The sequence below is a fragment of the Amphiprion ocellaris genome, chromosome 15 (assembly GCF_022539595.1).
Source record: "Amphiprion ocellaris isolate individual 3 ecotype Okinawa chromosome 15, ASM2253959v1, whole genome shotgun sequence".
Lineage (NCBI taxonomy): Eukaryota > Metazoa > Chordata > Actinopteri > Pomacentridae > Amphiprion > Amphiprion ocellaris.
Window position 1 is genome coordinate 15,218,181 of NC_072780.1, and position 24,140 is coordinate 15,242,320.

General features: G+C 41.7%; 2 protein-coding genes and 1 long non-coding RNA gene across 3 annotated transcripts; 2 read left to right on the top strand and 1 right to left on the bottom strand.

The window, feature by feature from the left end:
* Positions 1–3,682: 3,682 nt before the first annotated feature.
* On the top strand, positions 3,683–7,897 carry heyl (hes related family bHLH transcription factor with YRPW motif like). The gene is made up of 5 exons (XM_023275800.3): positions 3,683–4,150; positions 6,169–6,235; positions 6,326–6,409; positions 6,507–6,588; positions 6,807–7,897. The coding sequence occupies exons 1-5, from the start codon at positions 4,071–4,073 to the stop codon at positions 7,490–7,492; spliced, it is 999 nt and encodes a 332-aa protein (XP_023131568.2). The 5' UTR covers positions 3,683–4,070; the 3' UTR covers positions 7,493–7,897.
* Positions 7,898–12,283: 4,386 nt separating this feature from the next.
* On the top strand, positions 12,284–15,022 carry LOC129350594 (uncharacterized). Its single transcript, XR_008604048.1, has 2 exons — positions 12,284–13,702; positions 14,371–15,022. It is a non-coding gene; the product is annotated as an uncharacterized LOC129350594 (long non-coding RNA).
* A 2,172-nt stretch (positions 15,023–17,194) lies between these two features.
* LOC111572227 (coagulation factor XI-like) lies at positions 17,195–23,793 on the bottom strand. The gene is made up of 9 exons (XM_023275799.3): positions 23,637–23,793; positions 23,313–23,469; positions 20,179–20,288; positions 19,908–20,073; positions 19,317–19,438; positions 19,105–19,237; positions 18,739–18,845; positions 18,033–18,192; positions 17,195–17,829 (listed from the first exon to the last, which is right to left on the bottom strand). The coding sequence occupies exons 1-9, from the start codon at positions 23,698–23,700 to the stop codon at positions 17,706–17,708; spliced, it is 1,143 nt and encodes a 380-aa protein (XP_023131567.2). The 5' UTR covers positions 23,701–23,793; the 3' UTR covers positions 17,195–17,705.
* Between the last annotated feature and the right edge of the window lie 347 nt (positions 23,794–24,140).

Genomic DNA, 24,140 nt, shown 5'->3' on the forward strand with positions numbered 1-24,140 from the left:
CCAATCCAATCTGGATCCCAGTGACTGAGCGGCCAGCTACAGGCTGACTATTACAATGGCCTCATACCAATAAGGAATCAACAGATTTTGAGGGTTTACTGTATGTCAGCAGCACTTGCATACAGCAGGGCTCCATGCAGGGCTTCTTTCATCACATTTGGCCTTTCAGTAAATTCTCCACAGGGCTTCTAGACAGTGAATAAACATTTGAGTCGCTTGATGCTACTTGATGAGATTTGGTCAAATTTTTGGGATGCCTTGTACTTTAAATTTACCTTTACAAAAAAAAAAACAGGCCAGAGTTGTGAATGATATGGAGAATAATTCCAAAAATCTGCATTTTTACATTTGACTGTACTTTCACTGTATTTAAATCAGCAATAATGTGACTATTTTACAAGTATTTGCCGTTATTTGGAGGAAAAATTATTTTTCTTGGTTTGTTAAATAACAGATAATAGTAAAATCCTCTAGTAAAATCACATTTTAAAAAAATGTAGATTCATATGTCGACAGTAAATAAACAATTCACCACTGTCCATATCAAAATTATATACTTAAACAAATAGTTTGTTTTTTTTTACAATGTGTATGACTGTAAAATATTAGCTTGCTTTTGTGTATTTATCAGCTAGTAATATAATTATTTTATAGATATTTTCTGTAATTTACCCTATTTTTTTCTTTACAGTTTTTAACATGAAAGCAGCACAGAAGCATTTTACAGTGCAGGAGCGGTACAAATAACAAGAAAATAATATGTGTGGTTGAAAACCTTTAAAAATTGTGATTTTTATGAACACTGTCTCTAATCAGTTGTTTTTGTTGCTGCATGTTATTGCTGATCAGTGAACTCTGGGTTTCTGCACTTGCAGTGATTTTTTATTCTTTGGGTTTCTCATGAATGCTTAAATTCTTTGTTTTTGATTGGGAAATTTCTCCTTTCAACTTTCAAAGGAAGCTTAGAATGAAATCGTGACATTTTGTGAATGTGAATGATATTCCATTTTCAGTTATTTTATTTTTACTTACTCGTTGCAACTATATTTTAAATGTCTCTTTCATAATAGCATGTTTTCCTAGTATGTCTTGCTTTAATGTATTTTCATGCCTTATGTAAATCATTTCAAATTGCATATGTGTGATAATATTTTAAGCAAGTAAGCTTGTGCTGGTTATTTTTCATAGATTATATTAAACCATTATTGCTCATAAAAGTGCCCTTTTGGGTGAAATAAAGATTTACTGTGCATTCTGATGTAATAATTTAATTCAATTTTGTTTGTTTTTCTCTTTCAACAGGTTTGAATTCTTCTGAGTGCCTTTTTACTGTGGCGTATTTAATTTTGGGCGGGAATAATGTCATTGAAAGCTGGCTCTCTGTTGCTGAAGCACAGAGCGCAAGTAATCAGAGACATATCTGATCAGTTATTCAGCTCTTCTCAACAGAGAAAAAGTCACAAACAAAATATCCTGCTGAGCTGGTTCCATCTCACAGACTTTCAAACAATAGCAATAGTCATGCATCAGAAACAATAATTGCAGCCGAGTGTTTGTGCCTTATAAATTGTGGCTTTGCACTGTCCACATTCGTGTGAGGGAGTTGCGTGGTATGTGTGGGTGTGTGTGTGTGAATCAGTTCATGGCCTCATGTGTACGTCCTTGAGCGTTTGCACGTTCATATTTGAGTTGTGCGTGTGTGTACAAATTGTAAAAGTATGAGCTTGTTAATTTCAATAAGGGACGTTTGCCTTGTTGTGGTTTGGTGGGATGGGAGGGAGACGACTTGAAGTGGCCGACCAAGATCGCCAGAAATCTCCCAGAATTCCATCCCACCATCCAGTGCCAGCATTCCCTCGCTCGCTCTTCTGTTGGTCTCCATGCGGCCCCCTATCCCTCCTCCACGCCCCCACCATGAAACCATTTTCATAATTAATGTATTTATTTATTCATTCATCTTCTTAATGACTTTCCATTTCTTGCTTGGTTTTTCATGCCTCATCCTGGAACAGTTGGGAAGTGTGGCTGGCCTCGCACGAGTCAAAACCAGAGTGATTTCATTAATATAAAATGGTGATACAGAGAGGAAAAGTTAATCTTTGAAGAGAAGGAGCAAAGGGTGGGTGGGTGATAAAAATAACAACAGAGGAGACTGAAGCTGGACTTCATAGACGTATTTTTTTTCCTCTTCCTTTCTTCCCAGTTTTCTCATGCTGAAATGAGATCCAGATCTGAATTAAGGAATGATTGGTAATGAAAGGACATGCGGATGGGGGTTGTTTAGAGGGAGAGAAGAAGGGAATTCTCTTTTCTGTTAGTCCTGACTCATACTCACCACACTGCGAGCCCCCCTGGTGATGGTCACACTGATTACTGACAAGTGGGTGTACAAACACACGCACAAGCACATGTTTTCAGTTAGTCTACTACTTTACACATATGACATGAGAAAATGCTCGAGGACAGGGCTGAATTACACCCAATGCAAGCAAGATGAAGATGAAAACGTGAAAATATTACTAAAAAAACACCTGATTTAGGGAGCTCATTACCACTTAAAAGCGACACTTTTCTCGCTCTACAAATAAACACAAAGATCTGGTGCATTGTGCTACGTTTAAACTAACACACCCTTCCAGTCTGCCAGGCAGGAAGAGACACACTCAGCTGGGCATTGTGTGGAAAAGGGGGCACGCTGCTCGGCCTCCCTGCCTCTTTCACATGCACATATGAACACACACACCGCTGGGTCAGTCAGGCATCGCTCCTAACAACCGGCGCCTGGGTCTCATGTTTCCATGGCAATCTGTAGCAGTAATCTTCCCACGGTGGCAGCGGAACCAAGTGTTGCAAAGAGCCGTGTGTGTGTGTGTGTGTGTGTGTGTGTGTGTGTGTGTGTGTGTGTGTGGGTGGGTGGGTTATAGAGTGTGTAGAAAGAGAGCGCTATCTTGTCTGCTGAAGAGCCCAGATGTTCAGACACTCACTGGGCTGATTCCTCTCTTGACCTCCTTGATGCCGTGATTCCAGACTAGAGCAAATGTGGGGCAAAAGTTTTCAAAAGTTGGCTTTAAGTGGGTTCTATGGTGTAAATCTGAGAATGACAACAACTTAAGATAATTAAAGAGCTTGAATAGTTAAATCATGTAGCTAATAGTTGATTAGGCCATATGTTTAAAAATCAACACGAGTACTGATTAGAAGTGGAAAATTTGCACAAATCTCCATGTTTTTATCTTTGCACCCGCGTTTTCCTTCTCAACTGTTTGTCTTTCACTTTCCTCCTGTACTAGTCACCTGTGTGTCTGTCTCATCACAACAAGTTCATAATTCCCACAATCCTCACCTCTCTCCTTCTGCCTCCCTCCCACCGCCATTGTTCCACAAAGCAGCATAATTAAAGGAGCAGAAAAGAGAAAGGAGGACAGAAAGAAGGGAAGGGAAAGCAGGATGAGATTGGAAGGCTAATTGACTGAGGATGACTGAGCAAAGGAGGCGGAAAGATGGGGCTGTAGGGGGGGTGGTGGAGGGAGGGACGGAGGGGGCGACAAGCCGGGGAAGGGCAGATTAAAGGGGAGGGAGGGAGGGACAGGCAGAGGAGGCAGTGTGGGGGGGGGAGCCAAAGCTGGCAACCCTGCCCCAACTGCCAAAGTCCTATTTTGTCATTGGGTGGCTGTGACAGAGAGACCGAGCCAAGGGAGAAATAACAGAGAGAGGGAGAGAGAGAGACACTATGATTGGATGCCAGTGATAGAGGGAAAAGACTAAAAGCAGCTTGTGAATTTCCTTAGTTGTCATGGGCCCTTGGGGGTTGATCAAGTGGCACCGCTGACTCACCGAGGACAGGAGAGGAGACGCACGAAGAAACAACGGCAACAAAACAAACACCACTGACAAGAAGTAACTAAGGACAACAAGGCTTTTATAAGTAACAGCGTGAGAGAGACAGAGAGTGAGGGGCAACCCGGGTGAGTTCTTGGTCCAGAGGGAGACGCTCAGCAGAGAGAACGACCGACCAGATCACCAGATCCATCATCCATCATCAGTCCTGCCAGTGAAGAAGAGGCAGAGAAATGAAGAGACCTCACGACTACAGCTCCCCGGACTCGGACACAGACGAGTTCATTGACGTGGGACAAGAAGACAGTTACTGGTGAGCGTCCGCCAGACACACCTGAGGCTGGAACACCTGCCCTCCAGTCGCAACTTACAGGGAAATTGCACAGCAAATTTGATTTAGTGTTGCAGTAGAATGAGGCCTTTACACAAAAAGTAGCAGGAAAAGTGTTCGTTTTAGGTCCCAGAAGCTGATTAAAGAGAAGTTGTGTCATAAAGCAATAATAAAAAAAAACTTAACTATATTATTTAAAGTTTTCTGTATTTAGATTATTTTTTCCTAAGTAATTAGAAATCATGTCAGCCAGATAAACCTAAACTGTCAGTGTAAAAGTGAGTTTCCCAGTCTTCTATGAAGTCATTCCTGCTTTTTGCTACTATTACACGTGCATGTCAGTAAGTACAGAGGCTGTGGTAAAAATTATAGGTTAAAAATGACGTTGGGCCTGTCATGTCTGAAGCAGGGAGACAGGAGCTGAGGTCACGAGCAGAATTTTCAGACTCTGTCTTGTTTGAAAGTAAATGTTGTGTATATATAACATAAAAAATATTTTCAAATCAGATAAAATCAGGTGAATACAATTTATAATTTATTCCTAAAAATGTTTTGGTTGATATAATTGCAAAATATTATCAAAAAATGTATTTTAAAAAAAATCTTTTCCTGTTCTGGAAATCTTCGATGCTGCATAAAGCAGAAAAAACTAACTGTCCAATTAAGCAACAGGCAACAACAACCTAAACATTAAATATATTTTGTAGGAACATTTGATGCACATGGTGTTTGTGAATACAGTGAGATGATTTTATTACATAGCCTTTCTTTCATTTATTCAAAAATGGTGAGCTTTAATTCATGGTCAGAAACGCTGCAGTTTTAAATGTTCATTTTTCTACTCAGTGGAGCTTTACTCAGGTTATAAATTTATCCAGGAAACTTGGGTGTTTTTGCTCATTATTAAATTCTGTTCAATTCAATTATATTTGAATTGAAGAATGAACAAAAACACCCAAGATTACAATGCAAATTTGTAGGAAACTTGGATGTTTTTGTTCATTATTCAATTTTTTTTGTTGTGAAAACCGTTAAATACATCGTTTTAGAAAAATATGCTGGAAAATGCAAACAATGAGAACTTTTAAATTAGTGATACATTATTAACCTGCAGTCCCATTACATGTAACCCATTTTAGCGTTGTAGAAAACTGTCTTTAAAACACTAAAATTACTCTGCAGACTCTCTTTAAAAGCCATTATACCATTTTACTTTTAAAGGTGAATTAGTCTAATTCTTTGGCCCACATTCCAGACATTTGGATAAAAGTCACTAATCATTAAAGTGTATTGTGTAACAGTGCATCTACAGAAAAACACATTCACAGCAGTACTGGTTACATCACAGGCCCTGAACAAGCCAGTAACACTAAAGACAGTTTGGATAAATTAAATTGCCATGTGACATGCAAACAGAAGACAGCGCTGCCTTTTCAAGTCAGCTCCATCAAACATAAACCTAAACAAAAACACACAGCTAAACTGGCAGCCTTCATGTTCAAATCTAATAGAAACGCAGTAAGTCTCTGGTGGGGCAGTTTGATGGGAACTCCAAGCTGTCAGGCTCTTTCAGGCCCGTAAGATGAGAGTTCACAAACAAACACAATCCATATTGAGTGACTGTACTCGGAGCAGCTCCGATCCCATGCTGCATGCTGGAGCCCCATGCGAGCGAAAGCATCGCCCCGAGGCTATATAATCATCTTTCTAAAAGTGCTTTCGCTCAGATGGAAAGGAGAACAGCATGTCATTTCACTGAGACTAATGTCCAGAAACGCATTAAACCAAAAACAATCTCATCTTCCCTCCTCTCCCGGGTGCTTCTCTGTGCCCAAAAACCAAATTAGATTGAAGGGAGCTGATGTGCCATCCTGCCTCTGTGTCATATTAAGGAGGGTAATAATAACAATATGCAGGAGAATCAAAGATATTCTCTCAGTGTGTGCCACCTCCCATCTCCCTCATTGCTCTGTGTCTTTTACTCTGTGTGCATGGTACAGTCCAGTCACCGGGTCCATGTCTCCAGGCAGCGCCTCACAGATTCTGGCCCGTAAGAAGAGAAGAGGGGTGAGTGCTTGATACCTCCTGGTCTTCATCTGTTTTAGTTCTGTCTCGTTGCTTGGCTCTGAATGTCCTTCTGCTCTTCTTGATGTGTAGATCATAGAGAAAAGGCGCAGAGATCGCATCAATCACAGTTTGTCGGAGCTCCGGAGGCTGGTGCCCAGTGCCTTTGAGAAACAGGTAACTGCCTGGAAAGAATAATTTCAATTCTTTCAAAGTTGCACAATAAAACTAAACATTTAAACTGTTTTTTAAATCATCATTCTGTCACCTGTAGGGTTCATCTAAGCTGGAGAAAGCAGAGATCCTGCAGATGACAGTGGACCACCTCAAACTGCTGCACGCTATGGGAGGAAAAGGTGAGAATTCTGTTGTCATTCAATTTCTATGGAGCATTGACAAAAAAGCCCTTGAAAAGAAAGCTGGAAAAGAAACTAAAATTCAGCAGAAAGCAAAGAAATATTATTTATTGCCTTCTTTTTACTTGGAAAGCTTGAAAAATTTAGGGTGGGTTTGTTTTTATAGCATTCCATTAGATGTATTCAGTGTGTGACTAAACTCTGTTGCTCTCCCTCAGGGTACTTTGATGCGAGAGCTCTGGCGGTGGACTACAGGACCCTGGGCTTCAGGGAGTGTGTTGGAGAGGTGGTGCGGTACCTCAGCTCGCTGGAGGGGGAGTCCCCGGACCCTATCGGAGCTCGCCTGGTCTCCCATCTCTCCCACTGCGCCAGTGAGCTGGACCCCCTCCTCCTGCAGTCACCCCCGGCCTCCACCCTGCCCTTCCCTCCTTGGCCCTGGGCGTCCTTCCCTCAGATCTCCCCCACCTCGCCAGCGTCCTCCTCACCTCCTTTCCCCGGCGGCCGAAGGGATCTGGCCCTTCTGGGCAGCTACCCATCACCCGCCTCCCTCCGCCTCGCCCCCCTGGCTGGGTGCCAGCAGGGTGCACCGCCGCTCCTTGCGCCCACAGCTCTGGCCACCGTCCACAGGGTGCCCTCCCTCACAGCGTCCCCCAGCTTAACACCCTCCAGACCGACCCAGCCGTCCCCTCACAGCACCACCCGGGCCTCACCTCTACCTCTCCCCACCCCTTCCTCCTCCTCCCCCTCCACCTCCTCCTCTTCTGCCACTTCATCATCTGCTGCCCCTCCACAAGTCTCTTTCAGGCCCTTCGCACCTCTGGGGTCTCCCACAGTGCAGCGCAGGGGCTTGAGCGGATCAGCCAAGGCGGCCCAGGGATGGGGGACTGAGATCGGAGCTTTCTGAGAATCAACTCTGTTTCCCAAATGAACTCTGTGCAGTGGACATGGACCTCTCGTGCACCATGTAGCAAACATGATACCTTTGGAGCAAGAAGTGTTGAACCTTTGATGATGATTGTTTCTGCTTTTGAGGGATTCTAAAAGCCATATCAGACTGTGGGTGAAGTTTCTGAATATAGCAATCAGTACATAATGGAGTAATGAAAGAATGTGAAGGTTTGAATAAACAAATAGAAGAGTGTCCAACAGAGCCATATATAAAGTCTAACGCTCAACAGAGGGAGGTTGAGTCGTTACTGATCTTTGGACTGTGATCTTTCTTTTTTTTCTCCAAAACATTTATACATTTGATTAATTTTTCTTTTCTCAAGAACTTTTGCCTATAAAGACTAAGTGCCTTTACCATTGCTTCATGTTTTCTCTGTTGCTTTCTTTCTCTCTGTCTGTACAAGTATATGCAAACATGTAATTGCAGCTGTTTGATCTGCTGTCAACACAAATGGCAAAGGAATGGTTAAAAAAAACTGCACATTTATCCATATTCGCCATGTCTCCAAACACTGCCTGCATGTTCCCCAGCCGTAACCCCCTTCGGTATCTAAGCTGTCTCCAGTGATGGCTGATGGGAGCTGTGGTCTTGTGGCTGCTGAGGATAAACATGGTGGGAGATGGTGATGTTTTTGGGATGCCGCGGCGAGGCAAACAGACCCATCACTTTGCCCTCTAATTGGCAGTCCCCTGTAATTAACTTTACCCTCATATCAGCCTATGTATCTTCCTCTCCTCCGCTGTCTCTCTGCCATTCTTTCTCTCCAATCTTGTGGTACACCAGCGGATATCTTCTCTCCCTGTTTGTCTGCGCCACTGTCTCCTCAACAATGGACAGACAGAAAAGAAGACGGCAAGAGGGAGGGATGGAGAGAGACCGACAGAGAGAGAGGGGAAAACAAAAGGAAAAGATCTGAGGAGCTGCGGTTGGGTGACTGATTCGGCGTAGACGTTCAATAACAGGGTGGGAGGGAGGCAGGAGACAGGGTTAATGGGGAGATGAGAGGGACTGTGAGGGGGTTGAAAAGGACAGAAGGAGAAAGAGTGTGAATCACAGAGAGTTGGCCAGCATGTACAAGGGTGCACAAGAAACCCCTTGAACAATGATGAATGACAGTTGGGACGAGCCGTTTCTCAAGAAGATCAGCATAATTGTGCCATGCTTCACCAGAAAGTGCTCGGCGGGGATGAGAGAGCAGAGAAGAGGCTGGTGTGTGTTTACTGCCGGAGAACGCTTTGATCTACTTCAGGATGCAATGTCTGTGGTCTGCGGTCCAAAAAATGTGTGTGTTCCGCAAAGTGCGTATTGTTTATTTGAGTGAGTGTGCTTGTGTGTGCTTAAGCCAGTCTCATGTGTTGTCCTTCCCCATCTGTGTGTGTGTGTGTGTGTGTGTGTGCGCTTTTGCTGAGTGTTTTGTTTATGTGGTGTGCGCACACGCCGTGTGTGTGTGTGTGTGTAATGTGAGTATTCAGGGCTGGCGTCAGGACTGAACCGCGGTGACGGCGTGGCTCTCGTGCGAGGCCGGCCGGCGGTTGGACGGACGGTATGGTGGTGGAATGTTTGTGGAGGGTGCGAGCACACACACACACACAGAGAGAGAGAGAGAGATGTACACACAGACAACACACAAACAGACACACACAGGCTGGATGGCACTATTCTAGCCTCTGAGCGGAGGAGCCAGAGTCACCACCACAGCTTCCAGGAAGGACAACCACAGTCACACTGTGCTGGGTTTCCCACGGGGAGGGGAGGGGAGGCTGGAGGGAGGCGAGGAGGAAGGAGGGAAAGGAACGGCGGAGAAAGTAGTAGGGAAGTGCTGTGTGTTTGTGAGGGGAAGGGGATATGGCACAAGCTGGACGAGGAAAAGAGGAGGGCTCAGTATGCAGGGAGGAGGGCAGAAGCGAGAGGGGGGAAAACTCAGGAGGTGAGAGAACATTTTTGTCTCAGGTTGTGTAAGTAAACTCATCCTTACTGACGCGTCACCGCTGAATCTTTCACCTGAGCAGATTTTTTTAAAAACAGAGTTCTGGCCAGTTTCTTTTTGACATTTTTCCATGATGCTGGTGCCTGAGATCACTTGACCACCCTGGAATTACCCTGATCAGTGTAATTCCATGACTATGAATTTGTAGCAAAACTTTGCTTTAAATCTTCTCTGTCCAGACTTGTGTAACTCTCTCATCACCCTCCACATGTTCACTTCTTTTAATACAGAGACTTCATGTCAGAAATATTACAAGTCAAGCTCAGGTTGAGATAAAGACTTTCTGTTTCTTTTATGGTTAAAGACCACCTTAAAGAAGATGTTTTTTTGTTTTTGATCTTTTTTTAAACCTTGGTAACAGTTCCATATAGTGTTTTCATAAACTCCAGAACAGATGAATGAAACAAACAGTCAACACCATGACAGAGCATTTCTACCTTCACACTGCAGTAAACATATGACAGTCTCAAAAACATAGATTAGAGGTGCTAGATTTCATAACAGCAGTTCTCCATATCATTCTTTTCAGAATCACTTTCTGTTTCGAACATGTATGAATTACTCCAATATTATAACAGAACATTGGCAAGCAAAGAGGAGTTTTGAGCACTTTTTAGACATACGATCAGGAACATTTTTGCCTTATCAGTCCATTAAAATGACAGCACTCTGTCATTCAGACTTACACCATCGTTCCATTGTTCCTCTTGGTTACATTCAGGCATCCAATATTTGTCAGTCATGCCTGATTAGACCTCACACCAAGTGATGTATAGTACAAAGTTTAGTTGGCAGCTGAGTAGCTTTCAAATTGTGAAACAGAAATGAGTAATGTGCTGAGTGATTTTTGGTGTACAAACTGTGTCTTGTCTTCTCTGTTTTGCGTCAGACGAATATTAGTTCTGAAATGTGGAGAAATCCTTCCCTAAATCACTTCACACTGCTCAAAGTATCGCTGCTTGTGTGTGTCTATCCGTTAATGTGACTGTGCAGTTCAGACTCGTGTCATGTTGAAAGTGATACGGAAATGTTAATAGGTCAAACCTAGTAAGACTGCCGGTGCGACTCTTTCAGAAGCATGACCAGAGTGCTCGTTCAGACATGATGCTGACATGTTCAGCTGCTGTCAGATCTACAGAACAGTCAGTGCCTATATCTGCACGTTTCAGCGGAAGCCACACTGTAGAGTTATATCAAAGCCATTTTAAGGCTGCAAGAAATTTTTTTCATATAAATAAAAAACAGTAACAACATTTTTAGGGGTTTGACCAATGACTTAAGAGGGACTTTAATTAAGAACCTGCCTTCAGAACCACAGAACATGTTATATGACACACTGACAGGGACTATAGTACTAATCATTCTGCAGTAGTACTGATCGAAGTATTTTAATGTGAAACTGATCATCACATTTGCAGCAAAAATAGGCAAAAAAAGACTTAAACAAAAATATTAGAGAGAAAATGTCTTGTGCAATATATACCAGGCCTACATTTAGCACATCTGATATATGGTGCATGTGAAGGTGAGAGCAGCACCATCAGGCTGGCATTTAACTGTGGCCACGGAAGACAACTTTTGAACAACAGTGAGGTATGCCTGTTCACAGCTGTGTAGATTTGAAGTTACAACTTTTGTAAATCCAGTAAATTGCTGGACTGATAAAAAGGAATCCTTATTCTTCTGACGTTACTTATATGAAATTTCTAATTTTGAGTTCTCAGGTGTAATTAAATCTGAGTTCACGACTTCATTCTTCATTGTATTTCCACTGAGAAGTGACTCTCCAGCAGTGGTTCATGGATATAGTTTGGTGACCTCTGCTGTCAAAACTACAAAGGTGCAGGAATAAAAAGAAGAATTCCGGAGGCAAAGATGTATTTTCCCATCCATTCCTGACCAATACAGGGCTTACTCCTCATTAGGGTTGCAGGGGGGCTGCAGTCTATCCCAGCTGACTTAGGGCAAAGGCAGGAGACACCCTGGACGGGTCGCCAGTCTATCACAGAAGTACGCATCGAGACAAACAATCATTCTCAAACCTACGGACAATTATAATTGCCAATTAACCTCATGATGTTTTTGGACTGTGGGAGGAGGCCAGACCTGGAGAAAACCCACGTATGCACAGGGAGAACATGCATATTCCACACAGAACGATCCCAGGCGGGATGTGAACCAGAGACCTCCTAGCTGTGAGGTGACAGTGCTAATCACTGAGCCACTGTGCAGCCTGCAAAGATATATTCTCCTAACCACAATTTCTTCATCAGATCGGTTAATTCAGAATGTTAAATTTGTCCCTAAAGGATGAAGTTTCACTCAGTGAGTATGCAGACATTCATAAATAGTGATTTCTACTGCAGAAAATTGTGTCAGGTAGGAGATGGTGTGAACATTTGTAGAAGTGACTGCTGTTAATCAGCCCTTTCAGCTTTTATGTTTCTACTTCAGCATTAGATCCAACAGCCTCAACCAAGAGACTGACTCAAGTTGCGCCAAAACAATGTAGTTATTGCATGTAACTTCAGTTGCATGGTCACACAATGGAGGGTTTCTTATGTTAATCTATTTAATGAATTTTATAGTTAAGATAGTAATATTAAAGAAGAAGACTGCTGTTCAACGAGGACATTGAGAGAGCAGAAAAATTGTGCTTGTTGTCCTCTCAGAGTTTAACCAATCAGCATTTGTCTTTTCTGACTTTAACAAATAATTTTGAGATACAGACAGCTTTGAGATCAAACACTCAAGTCAGTCCTAACTATAAGATTTGTCAAAAAGGAAGGTTTTAAGCCTGGTCTTAAAAATAGAGAGCGTGTCTGCCTCCCAAACCCAAACTAGGAGCTGGTTCCACAGGAGAGGAGCCTGATAACTGAAGGCTCTGCCTCCCATTCTACTTTTAGAAATTCTGGGAACCACAAATAAGCCTGCAGTCTGAGAGTGAAGATGTTAGGCTGGCTGCTGCCAGGCCCAGATAGTGCTCCTCCCTCTCTCCGCCTTGTTTTCCTTCTCAGGTTGGATCAGCGGCAGCAGCAGGTGTTCCTCATCTGTGATCATCATCAGCTGGTCCAGGAGCAGCTGAGGAGCTGCCAATCAAGCCCTTCATCACTACAGTATAAGCAGACGCCACTCACCTCTCAGTGGCGGATTGTGACATAGCCAGTAACCACATACTGCTTGTTCCTCAAGCCTCAGTTTCTTCTGGAGACTCTTTAGTAATCCTGTTTGTCCTCCTTCGTTCGTTTCAGTTTGGGTCCAACTGCTTCTGCTTCGTTCCCTCTGTGTTCCGCCTCCACCTCCAGTTCCAGTTCCGAGCCTGGATTCTCTCACCTGAGCTGTTTTCCTCACACCTGGCGTCCATCTTCAGTAACCTGCCATTCTTCATCTGAGCTCCAAGCGAGCAGCCAAGAACTACCTGCCAGACACGCTAGATCCCAGTCCGAGCATCTCGCTTATGTTTCTTCGTGAGTTACAGTTTAGTTTAGTTGTTTATTCTTCCTAGTGTTATTGTTTGGTACATTTGTAGAATCAGCAGTTTCAGTGATTTTTCTGAGCTTAACGTGATTAGCTTCGCTTTGAGTTTTGTGTGGGTTCTGTTATCATAATATTTAGAGTTTGAACTTTATTGCCTGGGTGTTACCCACCGTGAGTCAGTGCTAGTTTGTTGGTCATCCTCGCCTCTAGTGGTCACTCGTACTTACCTGAGCTTAATGATTTGTTTCTGCCTCGAGTGTTTCCTGTTGTAGTTCCTACACTGTAACAAATTGCAGTAAAAATACTGCATATTTTGTACAGTAATATCCGTTCTTTGTAAATACAGCTGAATGCTGTAAATATATACGTTTTTAAAGAACAAAATATTAACAACAAGCTACTGTACAATCTTACAGCAGATTACAGTATTTTTCTGGTTTGGGTTGATTTGAGTGTGACTGTTGCTGCAGTCCGACCGTTACTCGTCTCGGCAAATCTTCCTGCACATCACCACATTTAGCAAACAGTCAACACAAAGAAGTGACTAAATAGGTTTAAAAGAGTATGTATCAGTGATTTTACTCATTACTGGGGGAAGACCTGGGAGAAAAGGAAGAACTGAGGACGACAATTTTCGGCCCTCAGACCTGCAGGGATCACCTGTAGCTGATCCATCCTGCTCCGGTGGTTCACTTAACAAGGTAACTTTGGTTTTTGAAAAAGTCAGCCTTACTTTTAATTCTGTCAGTCTCTTTTATGTTTTATTCTTCGACAGTAACATAAACACAGCCAGGTTAGTTACTGCTTGGTGTTAGCCACGAGTCGCTAGCATGAATGCTAACGTTTCCCACACTGTTAGCTAGCAGCTAGCATGCTCCCCTTCGGCTGCAGAGTGGACACAACTTTGGGTCTTTCTTTTAGACCAGACCAGGAAAATGAATTTCTAAGCAACCAGATCCAACTAGGTTAGGTTATCTATCTCTGTCTTTGTGTAATTTTTGATCAAATATACAATGTGATGCTCCACTGATCTGTTATCAGATCTCCACATGTACTTGTCTGCATTCGACCATTTAGGTAATTTCAATTTTTAAAAAGGTTTGTAGGATGTGTCATGTTGCTTTTCTCTCCACTTAGGAAAGGTAAATTTGGGTGTTATGCAAACAGCTGCAAAAATTAGATTTAAATGTGTATTGAACTAAATAGCTGTTTTAACTGGAAGCCTCTGTTTTGCTTAATAACTTGAGTTTCCTGTTTATTTTTGTTCGGTTTTTTTTTTTTTTTTTGGATGAATGTGACAGAGTTCCATATTATGTTCAAGGAATCTTTGCCTACTACACCTAATATATTCTTTGTCATTTCCTTGTAGGGTCTTTCTTGGTATCAACCCTGAGAGGGGAACAAAGGCCAGTCAGGAGAAGGTGATGTTCAAGAGGTCAGGAAGCTGCTCCAGAAGAAGACATCTACTGTAAATCCCCATGTAGTCACCTTTATAAAAAGACTCATGGACTCTGAGTGGGACTTCATGTAAACCCACAGCACCTGTCCACACAGAACCTCATTTTGACAAAGCAAAAGCCCCGTCTGCAACCAGATGTTCATGTTGTCATTCTAAGGTAGCAAGTCTCAGTATTGTGTTGGGTTCAGTATAAAATACTTCAGTTCCAAGTTTGTTCCATGACTTGGTGTTTATTGAACATGATCAAGAGTTATGAAAGACTGATTCTGAAGGCCTGAAATGTGATATGCAATTTTTAAACAGATTGTTGACAACCTGTTAAACATCATTAATTGTTTTTATAGATTTTATTTTACAAGACTTGAATTACTTGAAATTTGTTAGTTGCTGAATGTGTTCAACCCAAACTCAGTGTACCTGAAGTAGAACATGCAGAATGGGAACCTGTTCAGCATGAGGAAATGATTGTATGTTACTAAAACTGAATGGGTTATATAGGTCAGTTTCTGAACCATGTTTGATACAGAGTTGGCCTTAATAAAAGCTTAATGTTGAAAAGTCATCTCTTGTCTGAGCCATTTCTATGCTATGCTATTTCCTGGGGATTTCAAAATGAAAGCCCCAGGAAATGGCTCTCGAAACAGCATAATACTGTAATTTTCTTTTTTACAGTAAACTGTTGTTGTAAAATAACAGTTGTCTGCTGGCAACTTTTGCTGCCAGCTCTTTACTGTAAATTTACAGGGAAATTTATAGTGTAGTCTTGCTACTTGTAGTTCTTTTTGTTCTAGACTGTGCAAATAAACCTTATACTTGCATTTTGAATCTGTCTGTTCCTTTTCCTGCACCTGAGCCACCTTGAATTTGTAACAGAAGAGTTCTGCTAGGATCTGGTACTATAAGGTTTTCAAGATATGATGGAGATTGGTTTAGAGCTTTTGTATGTCAGGAGAAGGATTTTGAATTCTGTTTTAGATCACTCAGGAAGCCAATGAAGAAAAGCCAGTATAAGAGAAATATGATCTCTCCTGCTAACTCCCGTCAGTACTTTGACTGCAGCATTTTGGATCAACTGTAGGTTTTTCAGAGAGCTATGGGGACAACCTGATGGTAAGGAATTGCAATAGTCAAGCCTGGAAGTCACAAATTCATGGACAATTTTTTTCTGCATCACTCTCAGACAGGATGTTCCTGATTTTTCCAGTATTTCTCAGGTGAAAGAAGGAAGTCCTACAGATTTGTTTTATGTGTAAGTCAAAGGACATGTCCTGGTCAAAGATAACTCAGAGGTTCCTCACGGTAGTACTGGAGGCCAATGTAATGCCATCCAGAGTAACTATATGCTTTGAAAGTGAGTTTCTGGGATGTTTGGACCCAAATGCAATGGCTTCAGTCTTGTCTGAATTTAGTAGTAGGAAATTTCTGAACAAATACCTGCTGATAGTGGTCCTTATCTGGAGGGTGCAGTGATGTTGTTTACTACTCACCTATGCACAGCTTTTCATAAACTGACCTCATATTACCCAGGTAAAGTTTGACCTCATGTCTACTGACAGTTTTAGAGTTCACTTTAAAATCAGTGTTAGCAATGTTCTGTCACCAAGACCTCAGGACAGTCTTCTGTTTAGTTTCACTCTGCAGACCTAAGTCATGCTGTTCTGTTCTCTCTATATACATATATGTTTATGGCATCTGTGCTACAAGGCATAGAAAAGTTGGTCTGACACCTCAACCTGTCATGGATCTGTGGGTTGAGGACCGAAATACAAGCACCAGTATTAAAGGAACAAAGTGCAAACTTTAATCATAGAGCTGATGCAAAAGGCAAACCACAGTCCAGATAAATCAAAAGAAAAATAAAACATAATCACAAATTTCATTAAAAGTAAATAAAGCATGTCATAAACTGAAGTAAGAGATAAGAAACACAAAAACACTGAAAGAAACTAAATGTACAAACTGGAAGTAAGTGAACAGGAGGTCTAACATGAGAGAGGTAAACAGGGTAATGAACAGGACAAACTGACAAAGACAGAGGGACAGACGCGATTATTCAAAAACTCAGAACTGAGTGGGGAGACAAGACACGGAATAAAGCTATCAGGACAAACGAAAGGGAGGGAAAAGAGCGACAAGGAACGGAAATAAGAACACAAGCAACACGCAAGGAAAGGCAATTTCAAAAAAATACAGGTAGTAACTGAAAAGGGATACAAAAATCAGAGAGGAAACAGAAAAGGAACAACACACATAAATGTATTACAGAAACAAAACAAAAACTTGATTTCACCTTAAAGGTTCATTTTTGTGTACATTTTATTTGCCAAAAACATCCCACACTCTTATTTCTATGATGATGCTTAGAGTATGTGAACTTTATATAATCTACATTGTTGTTTAATTTTTAATCAGTTGTCCTTTCACCTTTTCCAGGTACCCCTCTGACTTAAAGCTTCACAGTTTCTCTGCTTTGTGTTTGCATGTCTTTGTTGCAACCTACAACAGAATATAAAGCCTGTTACTGCCTTGTTTCAGTCACTTCACTGTTTTGCAGGAATAGGCATGGGTAAGACTATGCATAAATTCCAGTAACTATACTTACTATCCCTGAAGTAAGAGCACATACACATGTGGTTTCATCGTGCAAACAAATCTTAAGGCACATTATTGTTTAGTCCTGTGTTTAAGTTCTATCCATACTCGTGACTTCTCCAAATGAATACTCAGTCGTCTCTCAAGTCAAAGCAAAATTTTACTTGCGCAAGGAATCACTTGAACAGAGCAGAGTCTGAAAGAGAGACTGACAATAGGTGGAAACAGTTCAGTTTTTAAGCAGGCACATAAACAAGTTACATTGGTATTATCAGTTTCTGAGCAGCCAGTTTCAACTGGCTACTTGCAGGACCAACTTGTTATATTTTCATGGCCAAAGTTAAATCATTGAAATTTACGGAGTACATTGGGTTATGTGAGTTCACAGTCACACAGGTATACAGTAGTTTTGAACCATGAAGACCATTTAATCATTAACATCATTATAATTTTATAGCAATACTGCATACGGAAAGATAAAAGGAAAAAGGGTGATTTAAAAAGCAGTGTTCATGTAAACACATGGATTGATTGGGAGGTGAGATGCAGCATTAAACTGATGTGGGTGGAGGCCACAGTCAAAAGAGTGAGAAAACACACAAAGTCTGCCTGTTAGCAGTGACAACTTTAATTAGTTTACCACAGAACTTAACTTAAACATGTGATTTTTGACTTTGGTCACAGTTCTTCAGAGAGAATCCAGACACAACGTTGGTCAGTTTGGTAACTTTGGGAGGAGCAGGCATGGTGATGACACGCTTCAGAAAGCAGCGACGCCTACAACACAAGAAACATCTTAAATCAACACTAGAAATACAGCTGATATTAAATTAGGAGAACAAGTGAGGTTACAACAACATCTTACTACTGAATGGTAAATGCCAAATGATTTCTGGGTAATAATGTAATGGCTGACATGATTGGATTTAGAGCAGATTTGAAGCAGCTTTGCATGCATGCATAAGGAGGAAATACTGTACCAATAATCACGGTTAGAGAAGTTGTTATTGACATAGGTGTAGAACTGGCAGTTGGGATCATCAGTACAGGTCCTCTGACATTGTTCTGCATCATCCATCAGCTCAAAGCGAATATCAGAACCTCGGAAATCTACTCCCTCCTGAGCCACCTTCAGCCAGTCTGTTAACAGAGATGAACAGGGTTAACTTCTGCTGCAAACTTAACACACAAACAACATACTGAAAGGACGGATCGATACAGCATGTGTATGTGCTGAATTATTTAGATACTATAGACTGCAAACTAACCAAATCTGGTGGGAAACTGTATTGTTTGTGAAATGAGAGAGTACCGTTACCAGGAAGTTACCTTCTGATAAGTACAGATAACGACAAAATCTTTTGAAATGTTTTGGTAAAAACCATAAGTGTGAAAGTCAAGCTTGTGCTAGATGTCACCAAAGAGGATCATTAAAGTCAAGATAAACTGTCTATCAAACATAAATAATCCAAACTCTCAAACAGATGTTGAGATATTTCATTGAAAAAGTAAAAACAGGATTGAGCAGGTCACCATCTACTAGCATTGCTTGAGCCTGATTAAAAGAAATGGGTAAATCGATAACTTGAAGTTACACCATAAACAGTTAGCATTTGCTGTGGTTTGTGATGGTCTCCTCAAAGTGTGTCCTTTCTCACAGGTCTGGTGTTGATCAGTGGTACATACCGTCATTAGGCTGACAGAAGCGTGGTGGCAGCCCTGATGTGTATCCATCTCTTACATTGGTCACCATTTGGTTTGGATTGTTCTTCAACTGACAACTGAAGGTATTACTGCAAAGTCAAGATAATTATTTACAATTAAAGCATGTCTGAATTTTCACATCCAAAAGCAGAGAGCAGATTTAACTGAAAAGCAAAAATCAGCATCAGGACGGTCAAGATAATGATGCCAGAACAGTGAATAGGCAAATATAATTCGGGGCACAACAACTTATTGGAGTCTCATTGGACTAACTGTGGCCAGCATTCAGCATGAAAGATTGTTTAAGTATTTGTGTCACTCTGAGACAATGAGTCAAAAACACAGTACCTGGCATAAGTGAAGTAGGTGCAGCTGTGATGAACAGAGCACAGAGCCTGACAGTGTTCAGGAGAGGCAGCTGGTAGGACAAGGCTGTTGCGTCCTGAGACGTCAATGCCTGGAAACAGTTTGCTCTGACATGCTGTTTAAAATATAATCAATACAGTTGGAAAACAACCACATACAGGTGATTTCCACATACTATGTGACTGTTTGTGTACCTGTGTCGTAGTTTTGAGCTGTCATTTGTGCATTGTGGGAGAATCCAGATGTCACACCAGCCTTTCTTTCTACAATATCAGTTCTTGGTATATTCCAGCTGAATTTAAGATGACATTTATACCTAAAACAGAGCAAGAAATGACAGCATCATTAAAAGATGGAGGTTATGATATCATGCCATTTATGTGCAGATTCCAGAGCTAAATCGTCTTTCTCACTAGATGGATCCATTCAGTTCATTAGTCATGAGGAGGTCTACTCAGCCTCAAGGAGCTTTGACAAGTCTAAGTAAACACTTCTTACATGACAGTGACATTTAAGGGTTATATTAGCTTGGACACAGAAATAAGAATTGTTTAATAGAAAGCTTGCATAGAAAGAAACCTTGGCATGGAGCTTAAAAGAAGACTCTATCAAGCTGAATTTTAGAAAATATGGGGTCAAATATTGGAGCTGGACTTGTAAAAGAGCATGTTTCTTCTTTTTAAAATCTGTCTATTATGAATCCACCCAATGAGAATAAACCTTATTTTTGCACCAATGACAAAGTGTTTCAAACTGTAACGCACCATTATGTGATTCAGATTTACCTGATTTCCGGTTGTGTGAAAACCCCATTTGCAAAAGTGAAGAACTGACAGATTGGGTCCTGAGTGCAGACCCTCTGGCATTCCTCAGAGTCAGCTGTGAACAAGAATCTGTAGTCTGCACCCAGAAAGTCGATGTTCTGGTACACCTGAGAAAAGCAAAGTTCTTCTGTAGACAACAGAAACACAGACAGTGAAAGTTGACAGGATGCGGCCATACATTGTGAATTAATCAAAGGCTTCTGTCATGGTTTCGTAACGGTTGTGAGCTTACGTTGGTCTGGGATGCAGGATTTCAGAGAATAGCCAGAGGTGACACCCAGTAGTGGAGTCTGAACATTGGGCTTCCCAGTGGGAGTGGACTTAAGGTAGCAGTAGAAGTGCCTGAAGAAGAGTGAAGATGTTTCTTAAGTGGTACAGTGACGCAGTGGTTAGCATTGTCGTCTCGCAGCTCAAAGGGTCTACTTGTTTTGCTGGGGATAAAGCAAGAAATTAAGAAGTCTTGTATGAAAGAAATTTTAAATCTGCACTACCTGAGCCTTACGTATTAATGACAAAGCCCTTGAGGAAATGCTGGATTTAACCGTAGGCTTCAGTAACAGAGTGTGTGGGGTCATGTCAATAAATCCAACATGGCATGTGGAAATAGATGCCAAATAAACTGTAACTGTTCGTTAACAATTAAAGTTTACTGTTCAAACACCTCAAACAGCTCCAGGTGGTTGATGTACAGTTTGCACTGTACCAACATTTACAAACCTCTCAATATCCTTCAGTAGTCCCTCATCCCTTTAGGAAAGCATATGTGGATACCACCTTGCAAACACATCCTCCCTATTAGGAAGCCCTGATGCAGCAGGTCGGGTTCCTGCAAAGGTGGAAAGCTAACAACCAAGTTGGAGTTTTTCCACAATCTTGCCTGGAAGTGATGCAGCTGTTAAGATCAAGTCTCGCAGCAATGAAATCGCTTTGTTCCGGCCCTTGCTCCAAATGAGAGTGGCATGTATGTTGAGTGGGTGGCTGCAGCTTCATTGACTGGCAGTGCTGCACTGTTGGGAGTGGGCCATGGTGTTGCAGGATTGCAAGAGCTGGAGGAAAATATAGGACTTACATCATACTGAGACACAATCTGTTTCTTCTTCAGCTTTCACCTGTTGGCATCAAGTGATGTCCAAACAGGCCCTCAGTGGAGACTGACTCGTCTAGATAAATGGGTCTGTCTCTACAGCAGAAAGAAACAGCCACAGTTGTCTCTGTGTCACCACCATGGAAACCATCCTTCTCCAAGGAAAGCGGAACACACAAACAGTGTGATTTGCAGTGGCCTTAACTTCTTTGAGGAAAAGTGTCAAAGGACTGTAAGGACGCAGCAAAGACAAACTTTGCCAAACACATCACCAGGTTTTTCTGGAGCTCAACACACAGGATATGCATACTTGAGCTCAACAGATTTTCTTCAGCTGTAATGTGGAGAACATGTAGTACCTGGATGGGAGATTTGGGGGGCTGTGCATGCTGAGGTTGCGGGACAGCCAGCACGGCAGTGGCAGCATACTGACAAGGCTAATCCTTGTGCTCATTCTTTGTGAAAACATGCATGTCCAAACCATTGTGCAGCATGCCATCATCATCATGGTGGGTTTCTAGTCCAAAATGTGTTTGGCTAGCTCCCTCAGAGGGCTGTGGCCCAAATATATTCCATGTGGTCAGCACAGCTAGCAGCAGGTATGTCGATTAGAAACTCCTCACTGTCAGACTCAGACAAAGTCGAGTTCTTTGGAGAGGAGGGGAGAGTCTTCAGTCAGGCCAGGGGTAGTCTCACTCTCCAGATGTAGGTTGCAGGTCCAAGCCCGCCAATTGCTGATCATTTCAATTGGCATCTCCCATCCCATGTCTCATACTCTGAGTTAATCAACCAAAGTCTGACCTCCAACAATGATGAGGATGGAGATCGCCCACCTAGAAGACTTGTACAGAGACAACCGCCTCCTCCTGAACATCAGCAAGACCAAGGAGCTGATTGTGGACTACAGCAAGAAGCAGCAGAGGGCATACCATCCACTCAGGATCAGCGGGACAGAGGTGGAGAGAGTGGAGAGCTTGAAGTACCTGGGTGTTAACGTCATGCAGGACCTAACGTGGGTCTGTCACATTAACACCCTGGTGAAGAAGGCTCGATAGCGACTCTACCACCTCAGATGCCTGAGGGACTTTAAAGTCCCTTACAAGGTGCTCAAGAACTTTTACACCTGCACCATTGAGACTGTTTTGGTTGGGAGTGTCACCACCTGGACGGGCAGCAGCACCCAGCAGGACTTCTTGGCCCTGAGGAGGGTGGTCCGCTCAGCTGAGCACACCATCAGAACCACCCTACAGGACATTTATTACAAACACTGCAGGTTAAAGGCCAAGAAGATTGTGAGTGAGCCCACCCACCCCAACCTCAGACTGTTCTCTCTGCTGCCGTCAAGGCGGTGTTACTGCTGCCTGAAGGCAAACACAGTGAGGATGAGGAGTTTCTTCCCACAGGCTGTCCGCCTGCTGAACCTGAAACAATAGACTCAATAGACAATCATGCAACCTCTGTTCAATATCCCATTCATTCTCACCTTGTATATATATTATTTGCACTATTCCACTTTGATATATTTATATCGCTAATTACTATCTGTATGTATGTATATATTCATATATGTATGGATGTGTGTGTGTATATATATATATATATATATATATATATATATATATATATATGTATATGTGTATATATATATATGTGTGTATGTGTATGTATATGTATGTATCGAACAGGTGAGCAATGCATTTCATTGCCCATTATACTATGTACAATTGTGTTTGTGACAAATAAAGGTCTTGAATCTGGAATCTGGAATCAAAGGGGAATCTTCTCTGACTTTTATGTTCGTAAACAACAAAAGACACACTTGACTGGTCATTGGTAAATTTTAATCTACTGCAATAGGTAGGAAAAAAAGAATTTGTCCAGCAACCCTCCAGAAAAATACAAGAATGACAACCAGACACAAACAAATGAGCGTCTTTAGACTGGGTCATTACATTATAAGCCAGTAATTTTTTTTTTATAGTATCTCTAAATCAACTGAAAAATAGCTTAGGTAATAAACAGACACTTAGCACTGGAAGAATGTCTACTGCTCTCATTTCTGTTACAATCTTAATTCATCTTCTTGACTTCTGAAAGCTTAAAAGCTCTGGATTTTAAAAAAAAAAAAAGGTACTTGTGAACACATTTGCTTGTGACAGTGGGTTTCACTTGATTTTGTTCAAGTTTTACAGAGTTCCAGATTTACTTCCAGTGCTTTATTTTGTGGAAGCATTTTAAATCAAATACATCACTCTTCACAAGTACTACTTAAAGTACCATACCTGTTATCTCTGGTCCAATCAGCCCGGATGAAGGTGAAGAAGAGGCAGGAGGGGTGCTGGGTGCACAGCTGCTGACAGTGCTGTGCACCAGGAGAGTAGAGAAATTTTATGTCTGTTCCAGGGAAATCCACGTTCTCCTGGAGCTCTTGATTGCATTCTGTAGAGATTAAAAAAGAGACGTATCCATGTGTCAGAAAAGTGATCTGAACGTAGTAATACATTTTTCAAACCACATATTACTGGTGAAATAAAGACCTATACATGTGATCAAACATGGGTAACACTAGGTCGTGTATTGACACAGCTCAATTTTTCATGTATTACCTTGACTCAAGGAAAGGCTGCAGAGGGAGAACAGACAAACCAAAATCAAATTGGCTGCCATCATTTAGTTTTGCTGGTACCCTGCAGGCGAAATGAGCTCCCGAAGGACAGCTACAACTGCAAAATTGATTGTTGACACACTCAGTTACTCATTTGCAGTGGTCTAATGTCCAGCTACCTTTGTGTGAGTGACCAAGGAAGCAAACATATTTAACTTTGTAGCATGAATATACATTCATTTAAAGCACACTAAAAACACACACACACACACACACACAGCTTTATATAACCTTGCATTACTCAGGTGAAGTCTGACCTCTCATGTCTATTAATTGCTTTAGAGTACAGATCGAAAAGCGTTTGAATGTTCTGTCACCAAGACCTCAGGACAGTCTTGTGTTTTTTATTATTGTTTCATTCCTGGTTTGCAGACATATTATTTTTTTATGTCATGCAGAATGTGGTGACTGAATTGTATTTTAACTGTCATTGCCTTTTTCTTGA